Source organism: Mesoplodon densirostris, chromosome 1 (genome assembly GCF_025265405.1).
Source record: "Mesoplodon densirostris isolate mMesDen1 chromosome 1, mMesDen1 primary haplotype, whole genome shotgun sequence".
NCBI lineage: Eukaryota > Metazoa > Chordata > Mammalia > Artiodactyla > Ziphiidae > Mesoplodon > Mesoplodon densirostris.
Genome location: NC_082661.1, coordinates 29,503,252 through 29,531,152, shown reverse-complemented (window position 1 = coordinate 29,531,152; position 27,901 = coordinate 29,503,252). Strand labels below are relative to the sequence as shown.

At 38.4% G+C, this 27,901-nt stretch overlaps 1 protein-coding gene across 1 annotated transcript in view; it reads right to left on the bottom strand.

The window, feature by feature from the left end:
- Positions 1-27,901, bottom strand: part of CHUK (component of inhibitor of nuclear factor kappa B kinase complex) — a 40,840-nt gene continuing 12,939 nt past the window's right edge. Inside the window, exons 10-21 of the mRNA XM_060100818.1 lie at positions 25,491-25,685; positions 24,806-24,908; positions 21,871-21,994; positions 21,328-21,479; positions 19,365-19,426; positions 18,291-18,400; positions 17,576-17,625; positions 5,402-5,498; positions 4,962-5,109; positions 4,283-4,413; positions 1,994-2,093; positions 1-1,233 (exon numbers count right to left, since the gene is read on the bottom strand). Of these exons, the coding sequence (XP_059956801.1) occupies positions 1,204-1,233; positions 1,994-2,093; positions 4,283-4,413; positions 4,962-5,109; positions 5,402-5,498; positions 17,576-17,625; positions 18,291-18,400; positions 19,365-19,426; positions 21,328-21,479; positions 21,871-21,994; positions 24,806-24,908; positions 25,491-25,685 (1,302 nt within the window). The 3' untranslated portion in view covers positions 1-1,203. The remainder of the gene's footprint in view (positions 1,234-1,993; positions 2,094-4,282; positions 4,414-4,961; positions 5,110-5,401; positions 5,499-17,575; positions 17,626-18,290; positions 18,401-19,364; positions 19,427-21,327; positions 21,480-21,870; positions 21,995-24,805; positions 24,909-25,490; positions 25,686-27,901) is intronic.

Here is a 27,901-nt window from a genome sequence, read left to right as displayed (position 1 = left end):
TAATTTAAAAATTATTTAATATACAAAGTGAAAAACTGTCTAGAATACAAAAGAATTTCACATTTTTTTTAAACAAGTAACACCTTCTAAATTATTTAACAGATGATAGATCCACAATCCTTTATCTGAAACCCTTGGGGCCAGGTGTTTCAGAATCATGAAATTTTCAGATTTTAGAAAGGTAATTCAGTGCATATACCATACTACATAAACCCCAGGCAGGGTCTGTGGCAGCACCCTACCCCCAAACAAGCAAACACGTTAATATTTCTACAGCAAAAAAAAAAAAAAAAGATATTCACACTAAATGGGATAGATTCAATGTCAGTTCAAGTTGGATGTGCAAGCAGGTGAATTCTGTCACCAAGCTTATGAAAAACCTTGTTATCAGAGGTTTTTGGGTTTTGGAATTACAGATCAGGAGTACAGACCTTTATAAATTTATATGACAAGACATGAAAGATTCCTTAAACAAAAGACCCATTTATACAAATGAAAACACAGATAAGCTTTCAAATACATTATAAATTAACAGGCATCTTTTCTTTGATATTATTAAATGTACATCTTAAATACATATACACATAGCACACTTAACAAGATTTGAAAGAATCAACTGGTATTAAAGGCACAGATGCACAATCCCTTCTGTAGGAAAGGGGTACAGTCAAATGTGCATTTGGGATTGAAATTGAAAATGGGATTAAACTAACTCCTTATGATGCCAGGAAAAGCACTGTTGACTGCAACACAAGGAGGTAGGGTTTATTCTTCAAGAAGTACAATTCTACTTGCAAGCAGTCTCTTCCACAGAAACACAGGCAAACAATTTTTACTTAGAATACATGTTAGTTGGGATTTTCTTCTCTGTATACATTACTTTGGCCTTATGCCCAAAAGTTAAATGTTGAAAGATAGTCAAGTTAAATAAGTAATGTTTTATCAAGTTTGAAGACAAATGGATTCCAAAGATGCTCCTAAGTAGCTGTAGTATTTAAACAAGTCCACTGACTCATTAAATTCTATCTGTTCAGAGGTTAAAATTACCCAGAGTCAAAATATTGCACCGTGAAATCATGTGTAGTTTCTGATCATAGTCATTTCTTCCATTGATTGGTGTCTGAAGAATGGTGTCATAAGAGAAAAATTTCCAACATTTGCAGCAACAACTTCATAGGTTTGGGACAGTCAGTAAGTGGCAAGTCATTCTGTTAACCAACTCCAATCAAGATTCTAAAACCAGGCATGAAAAAGTTACAATTAGATACTGACTAAAAGTGGTAGGTATATGGGTGTTCATTTCTGCAAGTTTTCTGTATATTTGGACATTTTATAATCAAAAGTTGAAAAACCAGAAGTACAAATAAGTTACAATTAAATAGTTTACCTTTTCTGCTAACTAAAAAAAAATATTTCAGAGTTTTTATAAATATTTGAAGCAAATAATTAATGAAAGAGGAAATAACAAAGAATTAACATCAAGACTAAATGTAGTGAAAGTTAATTCAGTAAACATTTTATTGTAGTTTCTCCAAGTTTTAACAAATCAATAATTCACAGTAACCAAATCTTCATATAAACACTTCTATAAATTATAACCATATTAACATTGTTCATTTTGCATACAGCAGTTACTATATTTGAATTACAGTACAAATCATGTCCAATCTTATTGGAGAAAATTGATTGCTGAAGCAAAAAAGTACAAACCATTCGATTTCAGTGGTCACACTGCAAAGAAAGCTCACTACTCACTACTCATTTAACTTGACCAAAAATGCTATTGTTGAAGATAACTGATGACATAACCCTGGTATATCCTTGAGTAAGAGAAGATAGGGAGTTGAGGTCAAGCATTCCTCAAATGCTCTTTCCTCTGAGTTCTATTCCCCATCTGCATGCATCCCAAATGCCAGATAAATCTAGCATGGAAAGTTAAATCCTTTGCACCCAACATACGTAAAACAGACATCCGTATCCATATAAAACTTACCATCATACTGTTGCCCTGTTTCTCATTTGCTTCATGCATAATAGTGCTTAAATGGCCAAGACAGTTCAAATTTTCTTCTATTATTTGTGCTAAAGTCTCCCTGTGGAATGAAAGCAAAGAGGCATACGAATTTCCTCTATTTTCTGGTCTTCAGGGTCAGGATGATTCTGCCCTTCCGACAACATTGCAACCCTGCAACCCAATGCAGCTGATTCCTGTAGTCTTCAGTTTCCTCATCCCTCCCACCCAGAGGCAAGAGTCCTATTTGTTACTCCAAGCTGCTGCCTCTGCCGGAGTCCACTATAACTGCAATCTGATTTTCCTCTGAAATATAAGTGGCACTTATATACAACTTTTTCCCCCTGAAAATGCTCACTGGGGGGAAAAAAAGATCCTGTGGCACAGCTAGATGAAAGATCTCTTTGTTTCTGAAACATTTCCCTTTCCTTATAAGTAGTAAAAACATCAGCATGCTTACTTCAGAGATACACATGTAGGGGAGGAGATACAAAAGTACAATCTTTTCTGCAAATAGGTGAAAAAAACTGTTTGGAAAATACAGATAACAACAATGAGAAAGAAAACAAGCAAGCTGATTCCTGAGGGCAGCAGAAGAAACCTGTGACAGGGGAGCTGCCCAGAACCAAGAAGTATCCCTGAAGTTTGTATTTGAAGAAAATCCTGAATTTGGTTTCCACCTTCTACACTTCCCTCTTCCATATGGCCTCCATCCTTACCTTTTACTAACCCTCAGTCCCTACCCGACTAGAATCAGTTCTAAGCCATGAAAGATAGTCATTATTAGCTCAGAACTAAATTCTCATTCAGCTTATTCAACAGATAGAAAAACTGAGGCCAACAGTTCCCAATCCTTGGTGGTTAAGTACCACAGGTACATTATAATTGAAGTTTTCCTTTATAATGTATTCCTACTGGAAAATGTATTTAAAAATTCCTGTTGAATATACTTTTGCAAACAACCACAACCTCACATTGAAAATCACCTGTATAGAGGTAACATTTGCAACCATTTGCATCCCCTAATAAACCTACATGCCTTTAATGAAAGCAAAAAGGTATTATATTTTATTTGTGTCAATTCTGATTAATGGAATATTTCCTCAAGTCCATATAATTAATTATAGCCTATGCTGTAGCTGTGGATGTATTACATTGAGCCAAATGTATAATGACCCCAAGATATACCCTGGAGCTTGCTTTCTTTAAGAAGATAAAATACCTGGTATCAGCTTGCCTTCCTGCCATGTGCTTTTCTCTCATAAAAGGAGAGTACAGAATGTGCAACTGCATGACCTCCTAAGCAGTGATGTTACATGGCTGCACCTCTGCAAAACTAATTATGGGCAGAGCTTCCAGGAAATGCTGGTACTGTAGAGGTCTCCATGAATTGTGAGAAAAGCAACAATACACAAGCTAGCAAAGAGCCAATGGCTCTGGATATGGCACATCTTTTTTTTTTTTTTTTTTTTGCTGTACGCGGGCCTCTCACTGTTGTGGCCTCCCCCATTGCGGAGCACAGGCTCCGGACGCACAGGCCCAGCGGCCATGGCTCACGGGCCCAGCCTCTCCGCGGCATGTGGGATCTTCCCAGACCGGGGCACGAACCCGTATCCCCTGCATCGGCAGGCGGACTCTCAACCACTGCGCCACCAGGGAAGCCCTATGGCACATCTTATGCAGAGAAAAATAACAGAAATGGATAGTCATTCAGCTTTTAGCAGAAGAGCAGGAATTAAAAGAAAATATAGCACTTCAAACTTGAGTTATTTGCAAAAATGATTTAAGGCACTGAAAAAAGTCATTTTAGAAATACTAAGTTATAAAATGAGTAAATTAAACTCAATTCCATTAGAGGGTTGATCAAGGGCCCTAAAATGATAACTGCAAAAAGATAGCATAATTTCTCAGAGATAAATGGTTAAGTGAGGAATAAAGTTTGGCTAAAAGATTTGGTAAGCCAATAACAGATAAAGAACTTAGAACCTGGACTGAGCTAACAACAAGTAACATTTGCTGAAGATTCACTTCCCAAGCATTTTATATACACTGTCTAGCTGAATTTTCACAACACTTCCCATTTTACAGGTAAGGAAATGTGAACATTAAAAGAGTCAAATTAACTGTATAAGGTTATTACAAAGAGACAATCAGGATTCAATCCTGGTCCATAACGCAGTGAAGACTATGTCTTAACTACTGCACTGTACTGCCTCATTCCTACCACTGCTCTTGAAAATACAACTATCTATTGTAACAAAGTGAACCCACCCATCTTGAGGAGTTACCACGCATGACAGAGGATGTTCACGTTCTGCTGAAGTTGTGGGCAGCCATGCTGATGCCTGAGGGGTTACACCTTCTAGACTGGATCCTACAAGGGACCGAGCAGAGCTCTGTGTCTGAAGGAAAAAAAAAAAAAAAAAAAGATTACAGGCAAGCACCTCCACACATTCATATTCCTAAGACTTAACATTTCTATCGCTACTTTTATGCATAACCAGACTATTTCTGTATAAACCTATCTCTACTCTTACATACCCCTACTAACTATCCTGTCCTTGACCCCTTTCTTCATTGACTAAAACCAAATGTATCTATCCTTCTATTCTACTTTAGTTGGAAAAAAAAAAACCTCCAGTTGAACAAAGGACTGGTTTTTTAAACTAGTCAGGCACATCTACCCCCAAACTGGGTTGGGATACCACAGTGGTCTAGGGCTGAGAAGAGTATAAAAACAGGAAACTGGAAAGGAGAGAGATAATGAAAGATGATCATGAAGTCCTGTATCAGACCTGCTAGTGAGACACCAAGCAAAGAACATGAGCGTCAACCCAACATAAAATACACGTGTCTTCAAGAGGACACAGATCATGCTGATAAAAATCCCTTTTGCAGGGAGTAACAGCAAATCAATGTCATATTACATAATTCATTAAAAATTACTTACACAGGCAATTTTAAGGAGATGCCATATTTCTTTCTGCCTCTTTCCCTGCATAAACATGACAGTATTGTCAGCTTCTTTGATGTTACTGAGGGCCATTTCCACCTTGGGCAGTAGATCAATAATCTTCTGCTTACAGCCCAACAACTTGCTGGAGAGGTAAAATCTGTGTCAAACACTTATACATCCCCCAAGACTGTACCCCATACTCCCAAACCCAGCTGGGGGAATGAATCACAATCAGCATAGATTTAATGACTGATCTGCAAAGCAATGCACACAAACAGGACACATAAATGCATGCAGCTGTGGTCAGGGTTCCCAGCGTACTGCCAGTACTCTTCCTGGTTCTAGTATATTTACCAGAAAAGGGTATTACACTTTGAAAGGAACGTGATAAAAGTATCCTGGCTTTTCAACAGTAAGGAAAACAATATTTCTACCTCAAATGACCGAACAGCTCCTTGAGAACCCGGTCCTGACTCTGCACAGTATGCACAATGATTTTCACCATCTCCGTGCTGTCGCTGTAGGAGTGATCTATAAAAGATCTCAGTCAGTAGGTATAACCTCTCTTCTGCATGAACATATCAGCCTCCAAACAAAAAAATTCCTAAAAATCTGAAACTAGTTTTAATTAACATCTCCATTTAATTTCAAAACTAAATTAAAAGATTTTAAGATTATATATCTATAAATAATCATATAACTAAAAATGAAGTCTGTGTGTGTGTATATAATGTATATATAGATTTATCACTGTATCTTCAGTTTTAAGAAGAATCATCTTGGCTATCCTTAACCCATACTAACCCAAGCCCCAGACACATATGCAGCTTTCTGGACAAGAGATCATTTTTTCTTGGATGATTAACATAATTTGTTTAGAAGCAGTAGGACAATTCATCAAACTTTCACTGACTCAAAGGAAGGAATCCCAGCTAGGCTTGCTTGGAATTTCATGTTTATCCACCTGTTTATACCCATGAAAACGTTGAAAAAAGCTGACCAACTTAAGCCAAATCTGATGCGCTAATAAAAGGACCTGTAGACACCTTGAAAATTCAGTTTGAGGGTAGTATGAAATCTTAAAGCAAACTGGTAGCTGACAAATGTCCTCAAATGGGATGGTTGTGTGGTCACAGTGAGTGGGTTCTACCGTTATAGATGCCATCTCATTTAAAAAACAAACAAACAAACAACCACAATTAATTGTAATATTTCAGAAAATGGCTATTTGAGTTTTAAAACATTGGAAGGTTGCTCATGGATCATGTTGGTATTTCCCCGGACAATAATTAGTCTCAAATGCAAAAATATTATTATTATTATTTGCTATTCTCTACTTAAAATTTTCTCATTTAACCCTCACAGGAGTCCTGTGACATGGCTACTGTTGTTACACACATTTTACTATGAAAGGAGTATTGAAAGAGGTTTAAAAAAAGTTGTGTCCTTTGTTAGCACTGCAACGACCTCGACTAGCACTCAACTTGATTCCCCACACATCTTTTTCTTTGTCTCTCCCTCAACAACAACCAGATACAGACTCCAAAAAGGCTCCTCTCCAAACAGCACTTCTTCATAAATCCCACGGGCTAGGCCCAACAGCTTTCCCATATAACTAACTCTTTTAGATGGTCAAAGACCTCAGAACTTTAACCTACTCCAACATAAAGAATGAAGAAAGTTGGTTTTCACCATTTTCAGCTGAACAAAAGTCTCAAGGCAACTCTAAACTGGAAAAGACACCAAAAACCATACCTCAAGTGTGATTACATAAGCCCTAACAATAGACAAAACTTCTTGTCACAACTAGTTTGTCACTCAAGGTGACTATCAGTTCAAAGAAGCTACCTGGATAGCAAGTTTATTTCTAGGCCCTGTGATATGCTGATATGCATGGCTACGGCAAAGTTTTTATAAAAAATAATCCAAACAAAATGTTATCAATGACTGTGGAAAGTTAATCCACTGAGTCAATGGATGGAATTTTATATACCTTCATCTGCAATATCTGATTCAATGGCCAGAAGACAGAGTAATGAATATCGATTAAAGGAAAAAAAATTAGCCTTGCTCTATTTGAAATCTTAACTTTCAATATTTTACTCTAACCACAACTTATATCACTTTTTGGGCAATATCTTCAATTTTTCTGTCCTCTTATTGCCAGCAAGATCCTAACCCTACCTCAGTCTAACCACCTGCTCTATCAGTTTCTGTATCCAAGCTACTAACCACTACCAACAAAAAAATTATACTATCATTCTCTCTGTTGTAATTACTAATTCACAGGGTTTCACTTCCGCTCTGGATTCTTAATAAATGTCTTGGATCAGCAACATCTGCCATTGCACACACAAGCTTTCGAAAATCTTTAGCATACTCCTTAAATCTATGATGTCACACCTCTTCAATTACAGAAAACCCCACTTCTTACTTCGGGATAGGAGGACATAAAGCAGTAAGATCCTCACCTTCCAACCCCTATACCCACATAAGTGTCTGTATCCACACACATCCCCCCCGCTTAATATCAGTGGCAACAAGCCCAACCCCTCCTAATGTTCTCTGGAGTCAGCCTCTCAAACTTGTTCAGAGACTTCCCTCTCCACAGGCTTTTGGCCCCAAGCACAAAAATAAGCTCAAGTCTTTCTTCTGAAAACTGACCTCCCTTGATTCTTCATCTCCTCCTAGCTGCTCACCTCTCTTCTTTCCCTAACAGCCAAGCTTCTGGAAAGAATAGCCTAGATAACCAGTTCTCAAACTTACTGGTCTCAGGACACCTACACTCAAAAATTCTTAACAACTCCAAAGTGTTCTTCAGCAATTAAACTGAGAAATATAGAAATATTAATTTATTCATTTAAAAATAACAATAAACTCATCTATTAATACATTTTTATTCAACATAACTGTATTTCCCCCTCAAAATTTAGTGAGAACACTGGCATTGTTTTACATTTTTGCAAATCTTTTTTTTTTAATACTTTATTTATTTTTTATTTTTTTGCTTTATAACAAATTTAATCAGTTATACATATACATATGTTTCCATATCCCCTCCCTGTTGCGTCTCCCTCCCACCCTCCCTATCCCACCCCTCCAGGCGGTCACAAAGCACCGAGCTGATCTCCCTGTGCTATGCAGCTGCTTCCCACTAGCTATCTACCTTACGTTTGGTAGTGTATATATGTCCATGCCACTCTCTCACTTTGTCACAGCTTACCCTTTCCCCTCCCCATATCCTCAAGTCCATTCTCTAGTAGGTCTGTGTCTTTATTCCTGTCTTACCCCTATGTTCTTCATGACATTTTTTTTCTTAAATTCCATATATATGTGTCAGCATACAGTATTTGTCTTTCTCTTTCTGACTTACTTCACTCTGTATGACAGACTCTAGGTCTATCCACCTCATTACAAATAGCTCAATTTCGTTTCTTTTTATGGCTGAGTAATATTCCATTGTACATATGTGCCACATCTTCTTTACCCATTCATCCGATGATGGACACTTAGGTTGTTTCCATCTCCGGGCTATTGTAAATAGGGCTGCTATGAACATTTTGGAACATGTCTCTCTTTGAATTATGGGTTTCTCAGGGTATATGCCCAGTAGTGGGATTGCTGGGTCATATGGTAGTTCTATTTGTAGTTTTTTAAGGAACCTCCATACCGTTCTCCATAGTGGCTGTACCAATTCACATTCCCACCAGCAGTGCAAGAGTGTTCCCTTTTTTCCACACCCTCTCCAGCATTTATTGTTTCTAGATTTTTTGATGATGGCCATTCTGACTGGTGTGAGATGATATCTCATTGTAGTTTTGATTTGCATTTCTCTAATGAGTAAAGATGTTGAGCATCCTTTCATGTGTTTGTTGGCAGTCTGTATATCTTCTGTGGAGAAATGTCTATTTAGGTCTTCTGCCCATTTTTGGATTGGGTTGTTTGTTTTTTTGTTATTGAGCTGCATGAGCTGCTTATAAATTTTGGAGATTAATCCTTTGTCAGTTGCTTCATTTGCAAATATTTTCTCCCATTCTGAGGGTGGTCTTTTGGTCTTGTTTATGGTTTCCTTTGCTGTGCAAAAGCTTTGAAGTTTCATTAGGTCCCATGTGTTTATTTTTGTCTTTATTTCCATTTCTCTAGGAGGTGGGTCAAAAAGGATCTTGCTGTGATTTATGTCATAGAGTGTTCTGCCTATGTTTTCCTCTAAGAGTTTGATAGTGTCTGGCCTTACATTTAGGTCTTTAATCCATTTTGAGCTTATTTTTGTGTATGGTGTTAGGGAGTGATCGAATCTCATACTTTTACATGTCCCTATCCAGTTTTCCCAGCACCACTTATTGAAGAGACTGTCCTTTCTCCACTGTACATTCCTGCCTCCTTTATCAAAGATAAGGTGACCATATGTCCGTGGGTTTAACTCTGGGCTTTCTATCCTGTTCCATTGATCTATCTTTCTGTTTTTGTGCCAGTACCATACTCTCTTGATTACTGTAGCTTTGTAGTAGAGTCTGAAGTCAGGGAGCCTGATTCCTCCAGCTCCATTTTTCGTTCTCAAGATTGCTTTGGCTATTCGGGGTCTTTTGTGTTTCCATACAAATTGTGAAATTTTTTGTTCTAGTTCTGTGAAAAATGCCAGTGGTAGTTTGATAGGGATTGCATTGAATCTGTAGATTGCTTTGGGTAGTAGAGTCATTTTCACAATGTTGATTCTTCCAATCCAAGAACATGGTACATCTCTCCATCTATTTGTATCATCTTTAATTTCTTTCATCAGTGTCTTATAATTTTCTGCATACAGGTCTTTTGTCTCCTTAGGTAGGTTTATTCCTAGATATTTTATTCTTTTTGTTGCAATGGTAAATGGGAGTGTTTCCTTGATTTCACTTTCAGATTTTTCATCATTAGTATATAGGAATGCCAGAGATTTCTGTGCATTAATTTTGTATCCTGCAACTTTACCAAATTCATTGATTAGCTCTAGTAGTTTTCTGGTAGCATCTTTAGGATTCTCTATGTATAGTATCATGTCATCTGCAAACAGTGACAGCTTTACTTCTTCTTTTCCAATTTGGATTCCTTTTATTTCCTTTTCTTCTCTGATTGCTGTGGCTAAAACTTCCAAAACTAGGTTGAATAAGAGTGGTGAGAGTGGGCAACCTTGTCTTGTTCCTGATCTTAGTGGAAATGGTTTCAGTTTTTCACCATTGAGGATGATGCTGGCTGTGGGTTTGTCATATATGGCCTTTATTATGTTGAGGAAAGTTTCCTCTATGCCTACTTTCTGCAGGGTTTTTATCATAAATGGGTGTTGAATTTTGTCGAAAGCTTTCTCTGCATCTATTGAGATGATCATATGGTTTTTCTCCTTCAATTTGTTAATATGGTGTATCACGTTGATTGATTGGCGTATATTGAAGAATCCTTGCATTCCTGGAATAAACCCCACTTGATCATGGTGTATGATCCTTTTAATGTGCTGTTGGATTCTGTTTGCTAGTATTTTGTTGAGGATTTTTGCATCTATGTTCATCAGTGATATTGGCCTGTAGTTTTCTTTCTTTGTGACATCCTTGTCTGGTTTTGGTATCAAGGTGATGGTGGCCTCGTAGAATGAGTTTGGGAGTGTTCCTCCCTCTGCTATATTCTGGAAGAGTTTCAGAAGGATAGGTGTTAGCTCTTCTCTAAATGCTTGATAGAATTCGCCTGTGAAGCCATCTGGCCCTGGGCTTTTGTTTGTTGGAAGATTTTTTATCACAGTTTCAATTTCAGTGCTTGTGATTGGTCTGTTCATCTTTTCTATTTCTTCCTGATTCAGTCTTGGCAGGTTGTGCATTTCTAAGAATTTGTCCATTTCTTCCAGGTTGTCCATTTTATTGGCATAGAGTTGCTTATAGTAATCTCTCATGATCTTTTGTATTTCTGCAGTGTCAGTTGTTACTTCTCCTTTTTCATTTCTAATTCTATTGATTTGAGTCTTCTCCCTTTTTTTCTTGATGAGTCTGGCTAATGGTTTATCAATTTTGTTTATCTTCTCGAAGAACCAGCTTTTAGTTTTATTGATCTTTGTTATCGTTTCCTTCATTTCTTTTTCATTTATTTCTGATCTGATTTTTATGATTTCTTTCCTTCTGCTAACTTTGGGATGTTTTTGTTCTTCTTTCTCTAATTGCTTTAGGTGCAAGGTTAGGTAGTTTATTCGAGATGTTTCCTGTTTCTTAAGGTGGGATTGTATTGCTATAAACTTCCCTCTTAGAACTGCTTTTGCTGCATCCCATAGGTTTTGGGTCGTCGTGTCTCCATTGTCATTTGTTTCTAGGTATTTTTTAATTTCCTCTTTGATTTCTTCAGTGATCACTTCGTTATTAAGTAGTGTATTGTTTAGCCTCCATGTGTTTGTATTTTTTACAGCTCTTTTCCTGTAATTGATGTCTAGTCTCATAGCATTGTGGTCAGAAAAGATACTTGATACAATTTCAATTTTCTTAAATTTACCAAGGCTTGATTTGTGACCCAAGATATGATCTATCCTGGAGAATGTTCCATGAGCACTTGAGAAAAATGTGTATTCTGTTGTTTTTGGATGGAATGTCCTATAAATATCAATTAAGTCCATCTTGTTTAATGTATCATTTAAAGCTTGTGTTTCCTTATTTATTTTCATTTTGGATGATCTGTCCATTGGTGCGAGTGGGGTGTTAAAGTCCCCTACTATGAGTGTGTTACTGTCGATTTCTCCTTTTATGGCTGTTAGTATTTGCCTTATGTATTGAGGTGCTCCTATGTTTGGTGCATAAATATTTATAATTGTTATATCTTCTTCTTGGATCGATCCCTTGATCATTATGTAGTGTCCTTCTTTGTCTCTTCTAGTAGTCTTTATTTTAAAGTCTATTTTGTCTGATATGAGAATTGCTACTCCAGCTTTCTTTTGGTTTCCATTTGCATGGAATATCTTTTTCCATCCCCTTACTTTCAGTCTGTATGTGTCTCTAGGTCTGAAGTGGGTCTCTTGTAGGCAGCATATATATGGGTCTTGTTTTTGTATCCATTCAGCCAATCTGTATCTTTTGGTGGGAGCATTTAGTCCATTTACATTTAAGGTAATTATCGATATGTATGTTCCTATTCCCATTTTCTTAATTGTTTTGGGTTTGTTATTGTAGGTCTTTTCCTTCTGTTGTGTTTCTTGCCTAGAGAAGTTCCTTTAGCATTTGTTGTAAAGCTGGTTTGGTGGTGCTGAACTCTCTCAGCTTTTGCTTGTCTGTAAAGGTTTTAATTTCTCCATCAAATCTGAATGAGATCCTTGCTGGGTAGAGTAATCTTGGTTGCAGGTTTTTCTCCTTCATCACTTTAATTATGTTCTGCCACTCCCTTCTGGCTTGTAGAGTTTCTGCTGAGAGATCAGCTGTTATCCTGATGGGGATTCCCTTGTATGTTATTTGTTGTTTTTGCCTTGCTGCTTTTAATATGATTTCTTTGTGTTTAATCTTTGACAGTTTGATTAATATGTGTCTTGGCGTATTTCTCCTTGGATTTATTCTGTATGGGACTCTCTGTGCCTCCTGGACTTGATTAACTATTTCCTTTCCCATATTAGGGAAGTTTTCAACTATAATCTCTTCAAATATTTTCTCAGTCCCTTTCTTTTTCTCTTCTTCTTCTGGAACCCCTATAATTCGAATGTTGGTGCGTTTAATGTTGTCCCAGAGGTCTCTGAGACTGTCCTCTGTTCTTTTCATTCTTTTTTCTTTATTTTGCTCTGCAGCAGTTATTTCCACTATTTTATCTTCCACCTCACTTATCCGTTCGTCTGCCTCAGTTATTCTGCTATCGATCCCATCTAGAGTATTTTTTATTTCATGTATTGTGTTTTTAATCGATTCTTGATTCATCTTTAGTTCTTCTAGGTCCTTGTTAACTGTTTCTTGCATTTTGTCTATTCTATTTCCAAGATTTTGGATCTGGGAAATAGAATCTTGGATCATCTTTACCATCATTATTCCGAATTCTTTTCAGGTAGACTGCCTATTACCTCTTCATTTGTTAGGTCTGGTGGGTTTTTATCTTGCTCCTTCTCCTGCTGTGTGTTTTTCTGTCTTCTCATTTTGCTTATGTTACTGTGTTTGGGGTCTCCTTTTTGCAGGCTGCAGGTTCGTAGTTCCCGTTGTTTTTGGTGTCTGTCCCCAGTGGCTAAGGTTGGTTTAGTGGGTTGTGTAGGCTTCCTGGTGGAGGGGACTAGTGCCTGTGTTCTGGTGGATGAGGCTGGATCTTGTCTTTCTGGTGGGCAGGTCCACGTGTGGTGGTGTGTTTTGGGGTGTCTGCAGACTTTTTATGATTTTAGGCCACCTCTCTGCTAATGGGTGGCGTTGTGTTCCTGTCTTGCTAGTTGTTTGGCTTAGGGTGTCCAGCACTGTAGCTTGCTGGTCGTTGAGTGAAGCTGGGTGCTGGTGTTGAGATGGAGATCTCTGGAAGATTTTTGCCGTTTGATATTATGTGGAGCTGGGAGGTCTCTTGTGGACCAGTGTCCTGAAGTTGGCTCTCCCACCTCAGAGGCACAGCACTGACTCCGGGCTCCTCAGTTTGGGATGATGTGTTGTCTATTCCTGTATTCCACAGATGCAGGGTACATCAAGTTGATTGTGGAGCTTTAATCCACTGCTGCTGGGAGAGGTTTCCCTTTCTCTTCTTTGTTCTCACAGCTCCTGGGTCTCAGCTTTGGATTTGGCCCCGCCTCTGCGTGTAGGTCGCCGGAGGGCATCTCTTCTTCGCTCAGACAGGACAGGGTTAAAGGAGCAGCCTCTTCGGGGACTCTGGCTCACTCAGGCTGGGCCGGAGGGAGGGGCACGGAGTGCGGGGCGAGCCTGCAGCGGCAGAGGCCGGCGTGACGTTGCACCAGCCCGAGGCGCGCCGTGCGTTCTCCCAGGGAAGCCGCCCCTGGATCCCGGGACCCTGGCAGTGGCGGGCTGCACAGGCTCCCGGAAGGGCGGTGTGGGCAGTGACCTGCGCTCGCACACAGGCTTCTTGGCGGCGGCAGCAGCAGCCCCAGCGTCCCACGCCCGTCACTGGGCTCCGCGCTTTCAGTCGCTACTCGTGCCCGTCTGTGGAGCCCCTTTAAGCAGCGCTCTTAATCCCCTCTCCTCGCGCACCAGGAAACCAAGAGGGAAGAAAAAGTCTCTTGCCTCTTCGGCAGCTCCAGAGTTTTCCCGGACTCCCTCCCAGCTAGCTGTGGCACATTAGCCCCCTTCAGGCTGAGTTCTCGCCGCCAGCCCCAGTCCTCTCCCTGCGCTCTGACCGAAGCTGGAGCCTCAGCTTCCAGCGCTGCGCGCCCCGGCGGGCGAGCAGACAAGCCTCTCGGGCTGGTGAGTGCCGCTCGGCACCGATCCTCTGTGTGGGGATCTCTCCGCTTTGCCCTACCCAGGTATGTGGGGAGTTTCTTGCCCTTTGGGAGGTCTGGGGTCTTCTGCCAGCGTTCAGTAGGTGTTCTGTAGGAGTTGTTCCACGTGTAGCTGTATTTCTGGTGTATCCGTGGGGAGGAAGGTGATCTCCGCGTCTTACTCTTCCGCCACCTTGAAACTGGTCTGCAAATCTTTTTAATATCACCACCAATCTTATCAGAAAAGCATTTAAGTATTGGGAAGCTGACAAATTTCAGCTGATGGATAGACGATTTCCTACATTTTAATTTTTTGCTGGAAACATGGAATTTTATCATTGACAATACTGCTGGCTTTTTTCCTTCAAGTGACTGGCATGCTCCATTAATTTTTAGAAAATATCTGCCCCATAACCAAATCTGAATAACCGTAGTTTTTCTGACAGTCATTGTTTCAAGTAAAAATGGTGTTCCATTAAAGAAGAGGCCGGTCAACAGCAATGTAAACAACCGCTGAAGTGGTTTTCCTTAAGACAACCATCATACCTCAGTATGTAGCAGGAGCACTTTATGAGTACTTCCCATTTTGTCACATAGAATATTAAAAAGACATATACTCAAGGGTTGAAATTTAAATAGAAATTTTACTGCTTTATCAAGGACACTCTTAAATAAAACTGGTATTTTTTTAAAACTATGAATGCATGTTAGTGAAAATCAATGACTACTAGCATACTTTGGTGCTCATGCCTTCATTCATGCTAAGCAAGGTGCAAGCTGTTTACCCACCAATGCTTTTGCAGCATCAGTGAAAATGTCAACATAGTAAAAAAGGCAAATAACATCCTAGTATTATGAAAACAGTTTTGACGTCACTGACTCCTCTGAAAAGGTTTCAGGAATCCTCAGGGGTTCATGAGCCACACTTTGAGAACTGCTGATCTAGACTGACTTCTCCATTCCCTCCTGTCCCGCTCCCTCCTCAGCCAACTACAATCTGGCTTCTGTTCCCAAAAGGCCGTTATTTGACCAAGATCACCAATGATATCCAAACTACTAAGTCCAGTGAATATTTTCATTATCATTTTTATTACCCACATCTCTGTAGCATTTCACCCTACTGATCACTTTCTTCTTGAAACTCTCTCTGTCCTATTCCAATAATATCATTCCTGCTACATATTTGAGCCATTTCTCAATATTTGTAGGCTCTTCTGCTTCTAGCCATTTCTTGAATGTTGGTATTCCCTAGGATTCCATCCTTGGTTTTCTTATTCAACATACTTTTTCAAGATGACCACTTTATTCCTATGGCTGATTACTCTCAAAATAGCTAAATATCTAGCCTGGGCTTCTCTACTAAATCCATATATATGTACACGTCTGTGTGTGTGTGTGTTTGTGTGTGTGTGTGTGTGTGTGTGTGCATGTATATGTATGTGTGTTTATATATACATGCATATATACATACATACATAATACTACTAGACATCTCTATTTGAATGTCCCACTGACACCTTAAGATCAACATGTACAAAAATGAACTCATGTTCTTTTCCCATTAAGTCTGTCTTCTTTCCTATACTTCCTATTATGGTGAGTGGTCCTACCATGCACCCAGCTGCTCTAGCCAGAAACTTGGCAGGCATCCATGATTCTCTACCCCATCTCCTGCCACCCATATTAAATCCATCACCCAATACTAACAGTTCTACCTCCTAAATCTCTCTCTTGCCCTTACCCTCCTCCTCTTCACCCCACTGCCACAGTTCAGGGCTCTTTGCCTTAGCTAATGACCCAGCTTATCCTGAGTCATGATTACTTCAACAACCTTATAACTAATGCACATCTCTAGCCCAGCCTCCCTTTAATCCATTATCCACAATGCTACCAGAGCAGTATTTCTAAAATGCTAATCTGATCATGCCATTCCCCTGCTTAAAACTTTTTAGGGTTTCTCTTTGCCATCATGATGAAATCCAAAATCGTTACTATGACACACCAAATCCTTTATTATCCAGCCACATCTCTCTTTCTGAAGCTACAATCCAGTCACGCTGCATCTCCTCAAACATGCTAATTGTTACATGTATATGTCTTTACCTATTATACTTAGATATGCAAGAGCCTACCTCCTTTCACTGAGCTACTGCTACTTATCCTTTAAGGCTCATCTCAGATATCATCTCCTGCAGGAAACCTCCTCTCACCAACCCTGACCTCCAGTCAGGGTTGGATGCCTATTGTATACGTACCTCATAAATGTTTGTAGAAATTAACTGAACAAATTCCACTACAATAAAAACCAACATAGAGGAGATTTTGATATTTGTTAAATACAATTTAAGATGTATAGTAATTTGCATGTGTTTGTAAATTTTAAGGTGTAAAACTTATGGGTTTTGTTCGTTTTTTTACAATTTCAGTATATAGCAAATTAGGGCACAGACTTCACCTTTTATTTCTTCTATAACCCTTCAAAACAAATCAGTTTTTAACTGAAGGAAAGTATCTTGCACATACATAATACTTTATAGTTTTCAAAGCACTTTCACAAACATCCTCTCAAATACATTGCCACATACAGTCACTGAGTTAGGAAAGCTAGGTTTCAACCCCATTTTGCAGAAGAGGGAAATGAGATACAGGGAGAAAAGGTTATTTGCCTGAGGTCACTTGGTCAGTAAAGTGCCCTATCTAGAATTCAAGGCTTCTGATTCTCAATCCAGTGCTCCTTCCAGCAGAACATGCTCTGTATTCAGCAGATGTTCAACAGAATTGTTTTGCCCATGAAATAAGCAATCAGCGACCACGTGCAGATGAAGGCATCATTTTCACAGTAAATGCTTTGGCCTAGCACATGGGCATCCCTCTGCCCATTCCACACCTGAACCCACAGTATCAAATTCTTTCCAATCTCTTTAATTTTAAGCAGCACTTATTTTTTCCCGTCTTTCCACACATTTTCTTGCTTCCTCTTTCCCTTCTTTGAGTTCCTTTTTTCTCTTTCATTCCTTTCTTTCACTTCCCTTTGAAGTTTTTTCTCTGTTTTCTTACTTTGCCTTCCTAATTTCTTAAATTCTCACAAACTTAAAAGCTGTTGTACCACAAACATCTCAATGGCAATACCCAAACTGGAATTTATTCTGCAGCTTATTTAAAATCCAGTCTCCTGGATTTGCTAGTGATGGTTTCCTAAAATGCCTTTGTGTACTGTGAAAAAGTATCTTACCTGAAGATCTGTGCTTTAACTGCTTATAGAGATCAATGGCACGCTGTTCCCTATGAAAGAAAAAAAAAGGTTCTATATGTGAAGATAGTTTAATGATTTTAATAATCCCCAACTTGAAATGAACAACATTATTTGAATAGAGTAATGATCCCATTTTAAAGCAAGTACATATTGCCAATGAATATTTTACAGAGCATTTCACTGGGTAATAAGCAAGATCTTAAGATGCAAAGTTTAATATATTAATACTTCATATCTGCTCTGATCTACTATCACATATATAATATCCTTGCACCAGAAACACTTAAATGGGAAAAATTATGACCTGTGATTAGAGGAAAAAATCTCAAGTTTCTAATCAAAACACTTAGGAAGTTAACCTTATTTAGGGAATCTAACAGACAATATCTTCCTTGAACCAGAAGTATGGTAAGTAGGGAAATAGTTTGTAACTTAGAACACTTGAAAATTTCTTAACACTCACATGAAAAGATGCTTTGATTTAAAAAGCAAAGGTCAACCCAAAGAGTTATTTCCAAAATTTCCTGTGACTAAGAAAGAACTTCCTTTTAAAATATCATGCCAATATATTTGGGGAAAGGAAAACTGTAGAAAAGAATCACATATAGACTTAATCTGCCAGAAATACAAAGAACGAATACTCTGCTACCAAAAATTACAGACATCAACACCAACAACACGAGTTCACCCTTACAGAGATTCCATCAAGTCTCCCTGACGTCGTCCATAGGGGCTCTTCTGTAGCTCCATGATTTCAGTGTGCAGGGACATGATCTGATCCTCCAGGTATCCAATGACACCCACCTAAAATATGATGAAACACAAAAGAAATGACAGGCTCACCACCACATAACACAAAGAACTCAGAGAATGACTTGCTACAGTAAGAGAACTAAGTGATTTAATGCAGAACACTGATTTTGTTGAAGCCTTTTTATCTTTCAGATTATGGCATGTAATTTTCACATGAGCACCAACTTATTCCTAGGCTTCTCTCTTTTCTCTCCTGACAACAGTAGACTACTAGCATTTTCTTTTTCCTCCTGAGAAGCAAAAAGATAAAGGTGTCACTAACAAGAAAAAGTGGCCATCAAAACCACTGCATCTCAGTTCTATGATTTTCATTGCCTCTTGTTCCCAACTGCCTTGAATAAGGATGCAGAAGGATAAAGACATGGGATTTCCCAACCCAGGATACCAACTGCCCCACCCATGTCCTCAGGGAAGTGCTGGCATCAAGAAGAGCAACAACTTAGTGGGACCACAGACAGATGTACCGGGTAAGGAAGGAATCTGCCACCTAGAGAATGATTTATACCTAGTGTAACCATATAATTTATTGTCCGAACTAGCATAATTTTGAGAGTATTATTGATAATTATGGCAAGACAGGTATAAACTGAAACTGTCCCAGGTAAACCAGGATGTCCAGCCATCCTATCTAAACCAGTCATAAAAATAACAGTGATAACTACCATCTGTTATTCACTCCCATTTAATCTGTATAACCCTATTAAAAAAAGGTACAGTCCCTATAATATCATATGGAAACTGAAGCTCAGTGCGACTTCAATTTAGTCTCTTTTGCCCAAAGCCTTGGTTTTCATCCACTATGGTACTTCCCTCTATATATACAAAGTATTTACTAGATATTTGGCTGATATTCAGGAATGACAATGAAAAATACTCTACAAACCAAAACCAAAGACAATTTCTAAGGGAGACCTCAGGAATTGATAAGCACACAAAGTGAGCTCAATGATTTTACCTCAGCATAGTGGATAGCCTTTTCTTCCATTTCTTTCCATGCTTTTAACATTTTTTCTGAGGCTAAAAAAAAAGTCTTAATTGGTTATCTCAGAAATAGCCATAGCTTTAATTACTGACCTACCCATCTCCTTGCCATATCAACATCAAAAACAGAGTTATGAGCTGAATTGTCCCCCCAAAAAGATACGCTGAAGTCCTAACTCAGAATTTGACCCGATTTGGAAACAGAGTCACTGCAGATGCAATTAGCTAAATTAAGATGGACTCAATCCAGTATGACTAGTGTCCTTATAAGAAGAGGAGAAGAGACACAGACACAGACACGTGAAGGGAAAGCTCCATTTGACAACAGAGGCAGAGATTTAAGTGCTACAGCTGCAAGACAAGGAATGCCAAGGATTGCTGGCAAACCATCAGAAACTAGGAAGAATCAAGGAAGGATTCTTCTCCACAGGTTTCAGAGAGAGCACGGCCCTGCCAACACATTGATTCTGGACTTCAAGCCTCTGAAACTGTGAGATAATAAATTTCTGTTGTTTTAAGCCACGCAGTTTATAGCAATTTGTTATGGCAACCCTAGGAAGCCAACACAGATGATTTTCTCTTTAAAAAAAAAAAAGAGGGCTCCCCTGGTGGTGCAGTGCTTGAGAGTCCGCCTGCCGATGCAGGGGATACGGGTTCGTGCCCCGGTCCGGGAGGATCCCACGTGCCGCGGAGCGGCTGGGCCCGTGGGCCATGGCTGCTGAGCCTGTGCGTCCGGAGCCTGTGCTCCGCAATGGGAGAGGCCACAACAGTGAGAGGCCCGCGTACCGCAAAAAAAAAAAAAAAAAAAAAAAGAACATTTTAAAAGTAATACATGAACATGATCTTCTTAAAAAATCAAATACTATATTGGGGTATAAAAAGAAAAGTCTCTCTCTTCCCCTCCATCCTCCACCCTCCAGGATCCCTTTGTTAGTCATTTCTAACATAGACACATATCCTCTTCTCTCACAAATGGGACCATCTATATATACGTTTCCTTCTTTGCTTTTTTCCCCAACTTAAAACATTGCTGCCGTTAAAGACCTAAGTGATCTTTTAACATCAGCACACATAGGGCTACATCACTCTTTTTAAACAGCAGTATAAGATATACAACTGACAAGTCAAAGATAATTTGATAAAATAATTATAATGTTTTGCCATTCTTCAGAGTGCCTATAATCTACAAACAGAAATAAAACAGCAATCATAGAACCTGCTTTAGTGGGTAAACTTATTTACCCAACTAGACACTGCTGATCATTTATTCTGAAATACACATGCCTTGCTCAGGATAAGTATACAAACCAGATTTATTTCCCAAAAAAAGATTTGTTTCATGAAAGAAAATAGAAATGCTGAAGGCGACCCTTTTGGTTTATTATTTGAATTTTAACTCTGCTTTTCACATTTCCTTAGTACATCTGAAGGGAGATAAACTTGGAGTGAAATACTGAAAAATTGGAGGCTGCATACAATAAAAAACAGTGGGACTCCACGGTAGGTGGTTTGGGGGAAACAAAAACCCTGGAATTATTTGTGTTATTATTTATAGAAAGATAAGTAGTTTAAGACTTCCCAGGCTAAGAAGTCACCCCAATACAGACTTTGTATCTATTTTCTAAATGAGGTTTGAAAATTGCTAATTCTTAAATCATTTTTGTAATTTTCTGAAGCTGAACAATTTTAGTCCAACTGTGGTGGTGGTGGGGACAGGAGGTGGGGGGGGGGAAGGGCAGGGGGGAAATAAAGTTGCTCAACTAAAGGTTAAGAATAAAAAACTAACATTCAAACCAAACACGGTTTATGATGATCTGAGATGTCCTCTCTTTGTTCTAGTATGAATGTAAGTGAAACAACTGGCTAAGAAGAAGGCAACATAGCAAATGGCTTTAAGAGACTAGACACTTCTTTCAAATACATTACCCAACACTTACATATCCCATAAGTCATCTGCTCACTATATCTTTCCAAGTCAAGCTGAATGCTTTTGTGAAAAAACTCCAATTTAGCTTTCAGTTGCTGAGATGCTGAGATTAAAGTGTTCTTCATTTTTGTTAAGTTAGCATTATATCTAAGAAGACTTAACCTAAACCAGAGCAAGAAAAAAAAAAGATATAAGCATTTCAGAAACACTGGACAAAAGTTTAAAGACTCAAATTGCCATAAGCCTAAAGCCTATGTTTCTATGAGAAATAGCTGATCTCTAGAATCTGGTCTCTAAAGACTTCCTGCCCATGATACTCTATGATAAAACAATCTTCTTATACTAGGACTGTTCAGGAACTACTGTCAAGCTTTTGTAACTGGATGGTTTCAGACCATTAGTAAGAATTCTACAAGTCTGATCAGAATATTACATTTCAAATTGGCCCAGTATATAGTATTGCATGGGATATTGACTAGTGAAAACTGGCAAAATTAATTCTTGAGCATTAATGCACATGACATTGTGCGTGTAAACAAGAGAATCCACTTACATTGCTGCTCTCTGTCCCTGAAAGAGCCTGCTGTAGTCTTCTTTTAGCCCAGACACATAGTGCACTGCTTCGGCCCATACTTTACGCAGCTGTATAATTGGAAGCTGTATTTTGCTGTCCTGTACTATGTGTAAGAAGTTGGGGAAAAGGAGAGGGGAGTTACTTTTTAAGATTCTAGAGTTCATTTACTATTCTTTGTGATTTCCTGTCCATACAAATAGCATTCCCATAGATACTAGAAACGGATGCTAGAAAGAACCACTTGTTACTGTTTCATTCAGTCAATGTACATTTACCAAGCACCTGTACACCTAACGTGAGCCCTCCAGATACAAGGGGAAATAAAAATGAAGAAGATGTAATTACTACATAATCGCAAAGCTTACAATTATTCCTGTCTTTTTTTTCCTTGCTTCTCTCCAACCTGGAATACTCTTTTTTTCTCTCCACTAATTCAAATTCTTTATTTCTCTGAAGATCTAAATCAAGTCCCACGTCCTCCACAATCTGCCACAGTCTTTTCTGCTTCTGAATAACAAATTTCATCTCCTGGACTACCAACCCAGCTTCAGGAAAACTTTATTTTTTTTACAGTATATGATTACAGGGTAAATAGCAGCTTAATAAGAAATGCATTCCTCAATGTAAGACTTATGAAATTATCTATTTATGATTATCTCTTGTCTTTTCTTTGGTAAAGGGAATGCTTCTTTCTAAAACCATGGCAGGTATATATTAAGTTCAATGAAATTCCATTTTAACATTATAAAATTCTCCAAGATTGAAGAGAGATTCATCTCATATTTAAGGTGGCAATTATATTCTCTGTTATTCTTTTCCAATGAAAATCTTCAGAGAAAGGTCACTACACTGGATTTCATATTGAGAAAACACATTATCTGAAACAGACTTCAAAAAACTAAAGCTGTGTAACTGGAAAAATCTTTGCCTCCCCTAATAATGATTAATAGCCTCAAATAACTTTTCTTCTGTTTTTATATACCCACACTTACTCCTGAGGCTTCCTAAAAGAGACCAAACCAAACCAAACAAAACCCACACCTTTTAAAAAAGAGTCTGGGTGAAGAGAGCCTGAAAAAAAATCACATACTGTCAAAAATAAAGTCTGGGGCTTCCCTGGTGGCTCAGTGGTTGAGAGTCCGCCTGCTGATGCAGGGGACGCGGGTTCGTGCCCCGGTCCAGGAAGACATGCCACGGAGCGGCTGGGCCCATGAGCCATGGCCGCTGAGCCTGCGCGTCTGGAGCCTGTGCCCCGCAACGGGAGAGGCCACAACAGTGAGAGGCCTGTGTACCGAAAAAAAAAAAAGAAGTCTGAAAGGGCCTAGAAATGATACCCCAAGTATCCAGATTTTGGTTTCTAATATTATTCTCAATTAAAATGAAAGGAACCAGGGCTCCTTGGAGAAATGGCCAATTCTAGGACTAGGGCAGGAATTTTAAAAGATGGTCCTGGAATACCATGTGGTGCCAGAAAGTAAGGAAGTGCTTAAAAAAACAAAAACAGAAACACCCTTATTGATGGGGCAAGTAAAAGGGGCACAGGAAGCCAACTGAAAGAGCTCCTAATGTAAGCTCCAACAATTTGAACAACAAAATAAATAAACTAGTATTGGATTATAATCCATAATATAAAGTAAATATCCATGAATTCAAATTGATATAATAAATAATTGAATAAATTAATAAATGGGAAAGAAGAGATAAATCTTGTGTGCAAAAGAATTCCAAACAAATTATGTAGATACTCTACCCTAAAGGAGGGGGAGCATAACTTCCACTCCTTAAGTGTGGGTTCTTGCATAGTGATTTCCTTCCACAGAGTACAGTATGGAATGGGGGGGAAAGACTAAACTTTACAGTGGAGAAAGCTGACAAACACTACTTCAGCCATGTAAGCAAGGCCAATACTAACAGTCATTAATCATGTTGACAATATGTACCCTTTACATAATGTGATGAAAACAGCACTTGAATTCTGTGATCTTTCTCTCAAAAATCCATTTTCCTAGTCTAATCATGAGAAGAAATATCAGATAAATTGCAACAGTGGGGCATCCTACAAAATATTTGACCAGTACTTTCAAGGTCATCAAAAACAAGGAAAATCTGAGAAATTATCACAACCAAGAAGAGCCTAAGGAGACATGACAACTAAATGTAATGTGGTATCCTGGATGGGATTCTGGAACAGAAAAGGGACATCAGATTAAAAACTAAAAGAAATCTGAATAAAGTATGAACTTCAGTTAATAATAATATATTGGTTCATTAATTGTAACGAAAGTATCATACTAATGTTTAAGTTGTTAACAATAGGGGAAGCTATATGTGTGGGAGAGGGGAGTAACATAAGAACTCTATACTATCTGCTCAATTTTTCTATAAATCTAGAACTGCTTTCAAAAAAAAATGAATGAAAAGCAAAGATTATATAATTTCAGCCCTTATGCCCAATTTTGTTCTTGATTTTATAATTTTGTGCTTGTTTTTAGTTTTGGGTAGACAGAAGTTGACCACTTAACTTCCTCAAAAGAAAATAATAATTCTCTCAGGATAAATGAAATCATTTGAATGTTAAGCAGTATTCATAGGATAAAATGAAGTATTTGAACATGCTTAAATAATGAAGGAGAAACTAAAAAGTGGGCTTAATTAATAGTGAAGATTTATTGTTTTGTATGTGAGAACACCATCCACAGGAAAGTAAGTCTTCTCCCAAATGAGGGATCTGGCGGTGATTTAAAATTTACCTCTTCACCTTTCAAACCATACAAACCCATCTTTCACCACATATAGAAACCTGAAGTATGAGACACAGAACAGAAACACCAAAGGACCATTTCTACTAGTCATTTTGAGTCAAAATTATATTATTTCAGATTTAAAGCTCAGTCAGTAAATGAACTATACTTACCAATATAATTTACACAGTCAGATAAACTTCTGGAAGCAAATGGTCCTTCATACACAGTCTTACTTTTATCAAACAAATAAACCATATAGCTATCACAGCCCCTCTGAAAGAGAAACAAACAATTAAGAAAAAAGATCCTTGAAAATCCTAGGTTCTCTGAGTACCTAAGCACCAGATTTCCTACTTTGAAATGCCAGTGGTGAAGTCAATTTCATTAGCATACATCTCACAGATTTAAGGTCTAAACTTTTGTTTAGGAAACATAAATAAATAACTGTAGTATGGACTAAAGTGAAAAACAATCACTAAATAAAACTAAGGATAAAAGAAGACCTAGGGCTCCCCTGGTGGCGCAGTGGTTGCGAGTCCGCCTGCCGATGCAGGGGACACGGGTTTGTGCCCCGGTCCGGGAAGATCCCACATGCCGCGGAGTGGCTGGGCCCGTGAGCCATGGCCGCTGAGCCTGTGCGTCCGGAGCCTGTGCTCCACAATGGGAGAGGCCACAACAGTGAGAGGCCCGCGTACCGCAAAAAAAAAAAAAAAAAAAAAAAGAAGACCTAAAAGAAGAACTCTAAGATGCAGACCATCCCCCAAAGGATTCCAAGTATACATAAAAAATGCAGGGCATGTAATCTCTCTGTGCAAACAGATTTCTTATACTGTAGGTATATTAGAATTGTCTTACAACTCCATCCAAAACACACTGGGAGGCTGGTTTCCGAGGATCCAAAGAAATTCCCGTCTCTGAAAGAAGCTCTTGAGAACCAGTATTTATTCCAGTTTCACGCTCAATACGAGACTGTAGTGAATGAAGACTTTCATCAGGTGGTAACAGAAAAGAAATGATCTTTGCAGAAGTCATATTTAGGATGTGTACTATCTGTTTAAATAAGAAAAAAGAGAAATAACTATTGATCGTTTGCTACATAAAAGATTCAGTGCTAGATACTAAAGAGAATTTAAACAAAAGGCATTATTTCTGCATTAAACAAGGTTCATTCATTTTCCAAAGTGAGATCTCCTTCTATAATTATAGAATGACATTCTGAAAACTGAAGAGTAGAGTTTACTTTTCTACTGCAACTGATGTTAGTTCCAAGGAAAAAAGTTTCAAAGTTCTAGGGATGTACAAAATCAAGAAATAAAACCCCCAATTTAAAAAGGTAACACTTATAGAAAAACGGTACAGATGAACTGGTTTGCAGGGCAGAAATAGAGACACAGATGTAGAGGACTAACATATGGACACCAAGGGGGGAAAGTGGCGGGGAGGGGTAGTGGTGGTGGGATGAATTGGGAGATTGGGATTGACATACATACATTAATATGTATAAAATAGATAACTAGTAAGAACCTGTTGTATAAAAAAATAAATAAAATACAAAAATTCAAAAAAATAAATAAATTAATTAAAAGGTAACACTTATTTTGAGAAATATATCACTGACCTGGAAGGAAATGTTTATAAATTGCCTAATAGATGCCAACAAGTTAAGTGCTTTCACATAACATCCTGTTAATTAGATCTTCTAATCTCCATTTTGGCAAAGACAGAAACCAGAGCTCTGAGAACTTCTTGCCTAAAGCCCCAATGAAAGTAGCCTGATACAGGCCAAGTAAGTGTGAGACTGAGTTAGGTGGGGCTCTACCTCGGTAACCAAGGACAGCCACAGAGTTAGAGGTCAGTCTTTTGAACACAACGTAATTTTAAATCCTTTTCCTTCTACTGTCCTTAGATAAGCCGTACAAAGTTAATACCTATGTTTCCCCAACGCCTTATATTGACTAGTGTATGCAAATGATTAAAATTATCTCTGCTAGAAATGTTTATTACAGAAGTAAAGCACTAACTTTCTTTTAATATATAATAACCTTCTAAGTTTAAAAAAGGTGGGGGGAAGAGAAGGGAATCTTCCAAGTTGACATGGATTACAGTACAAGCATACCAGCTGAGACCTTCCATTCCATCCTGGCCTAGGCAGATTTCACACTGTGACAGTGGCCACTAAGAACAATAGCAGAAATTTAGTATGAAAATCCTAAGGTGGACATTTACTTTTACACAGGGTATATTTCAAACTAGGGTGGGGTGATCATAGCATCCCACTACTAAAGCCAAGCTAGAAGGGAGCAAAAGAAAGGGTGAGGAAATACAACCTAAATTAATCTTTTTGTTCACTCAAATATTTGATAAGTACCTACTATGGTACATACTATTTAGTGTGGTGTGCTAGTAATGGGTATGCAAATTGAGTAACTTACTGATCCTTGCCCTCCATAGGATAATAGTCAAATAAAAGATATTAAGAAACATTAAAAGAACTAAAATACAATGCAAAATGCAATAGGTACTGTAATGATGCAAAATATTGTGCCGATTCTGAAGGAGATTACTTGGTGGGAGGAGAGGGATGCTTTATAAAGGAGGCACTATCTGAGCTAAACTTTGAAAAGGAAGAATGATTAGAACAAGACTAAAAGAAGAAAGGTTCTTCTAGGCAGAAAACAACAAGGTAGGCAGAGAGGTAGAAAGGGATGAGCATAATCAGAGAATATAAATTATTCAGTTCAAATGTACCTAAAATGATGCCCCCTTAGGGCATAACAGGAGCTAAGCCTGGAAGTGCAGGATGAAATGAGACAAAGATAGATTCTGAATACCAATGTTAAGAGTTTGGACTTTGAAAGGGAACTATGGAAGGCTTTCTAAATTGAGAACCTGGCAAGTTCAGAATTGTTAAAACATTCAAAAGATAAATCTCACAAAATAATTGGATATGTAAATTGAAGGACATGGAATAGTCCGACAGCCAAAGTTTCCAACCTAGGTAACTGGAAGGGTTACAGTGCAAGACAGTGCAAGTAAGGGTTATAGGAGAAGCTGCAGAAGTAATTAACGGAGCAAATGTGCTCAGTTTTTAATGAATTATGTCTTGGATAAGTGGGACCACCAAGTGTAGTTATAAATACTCTGCAGAGAGTTGTATAGTCACAACTAAGGAGATAAATTTCCAAGTTATCCATACTCAGTTTATAGTTAAAGTTATACAACTGGAGAGACTGCCAAAGAAAAGGAAGAAAAGTAATATGGAAGAA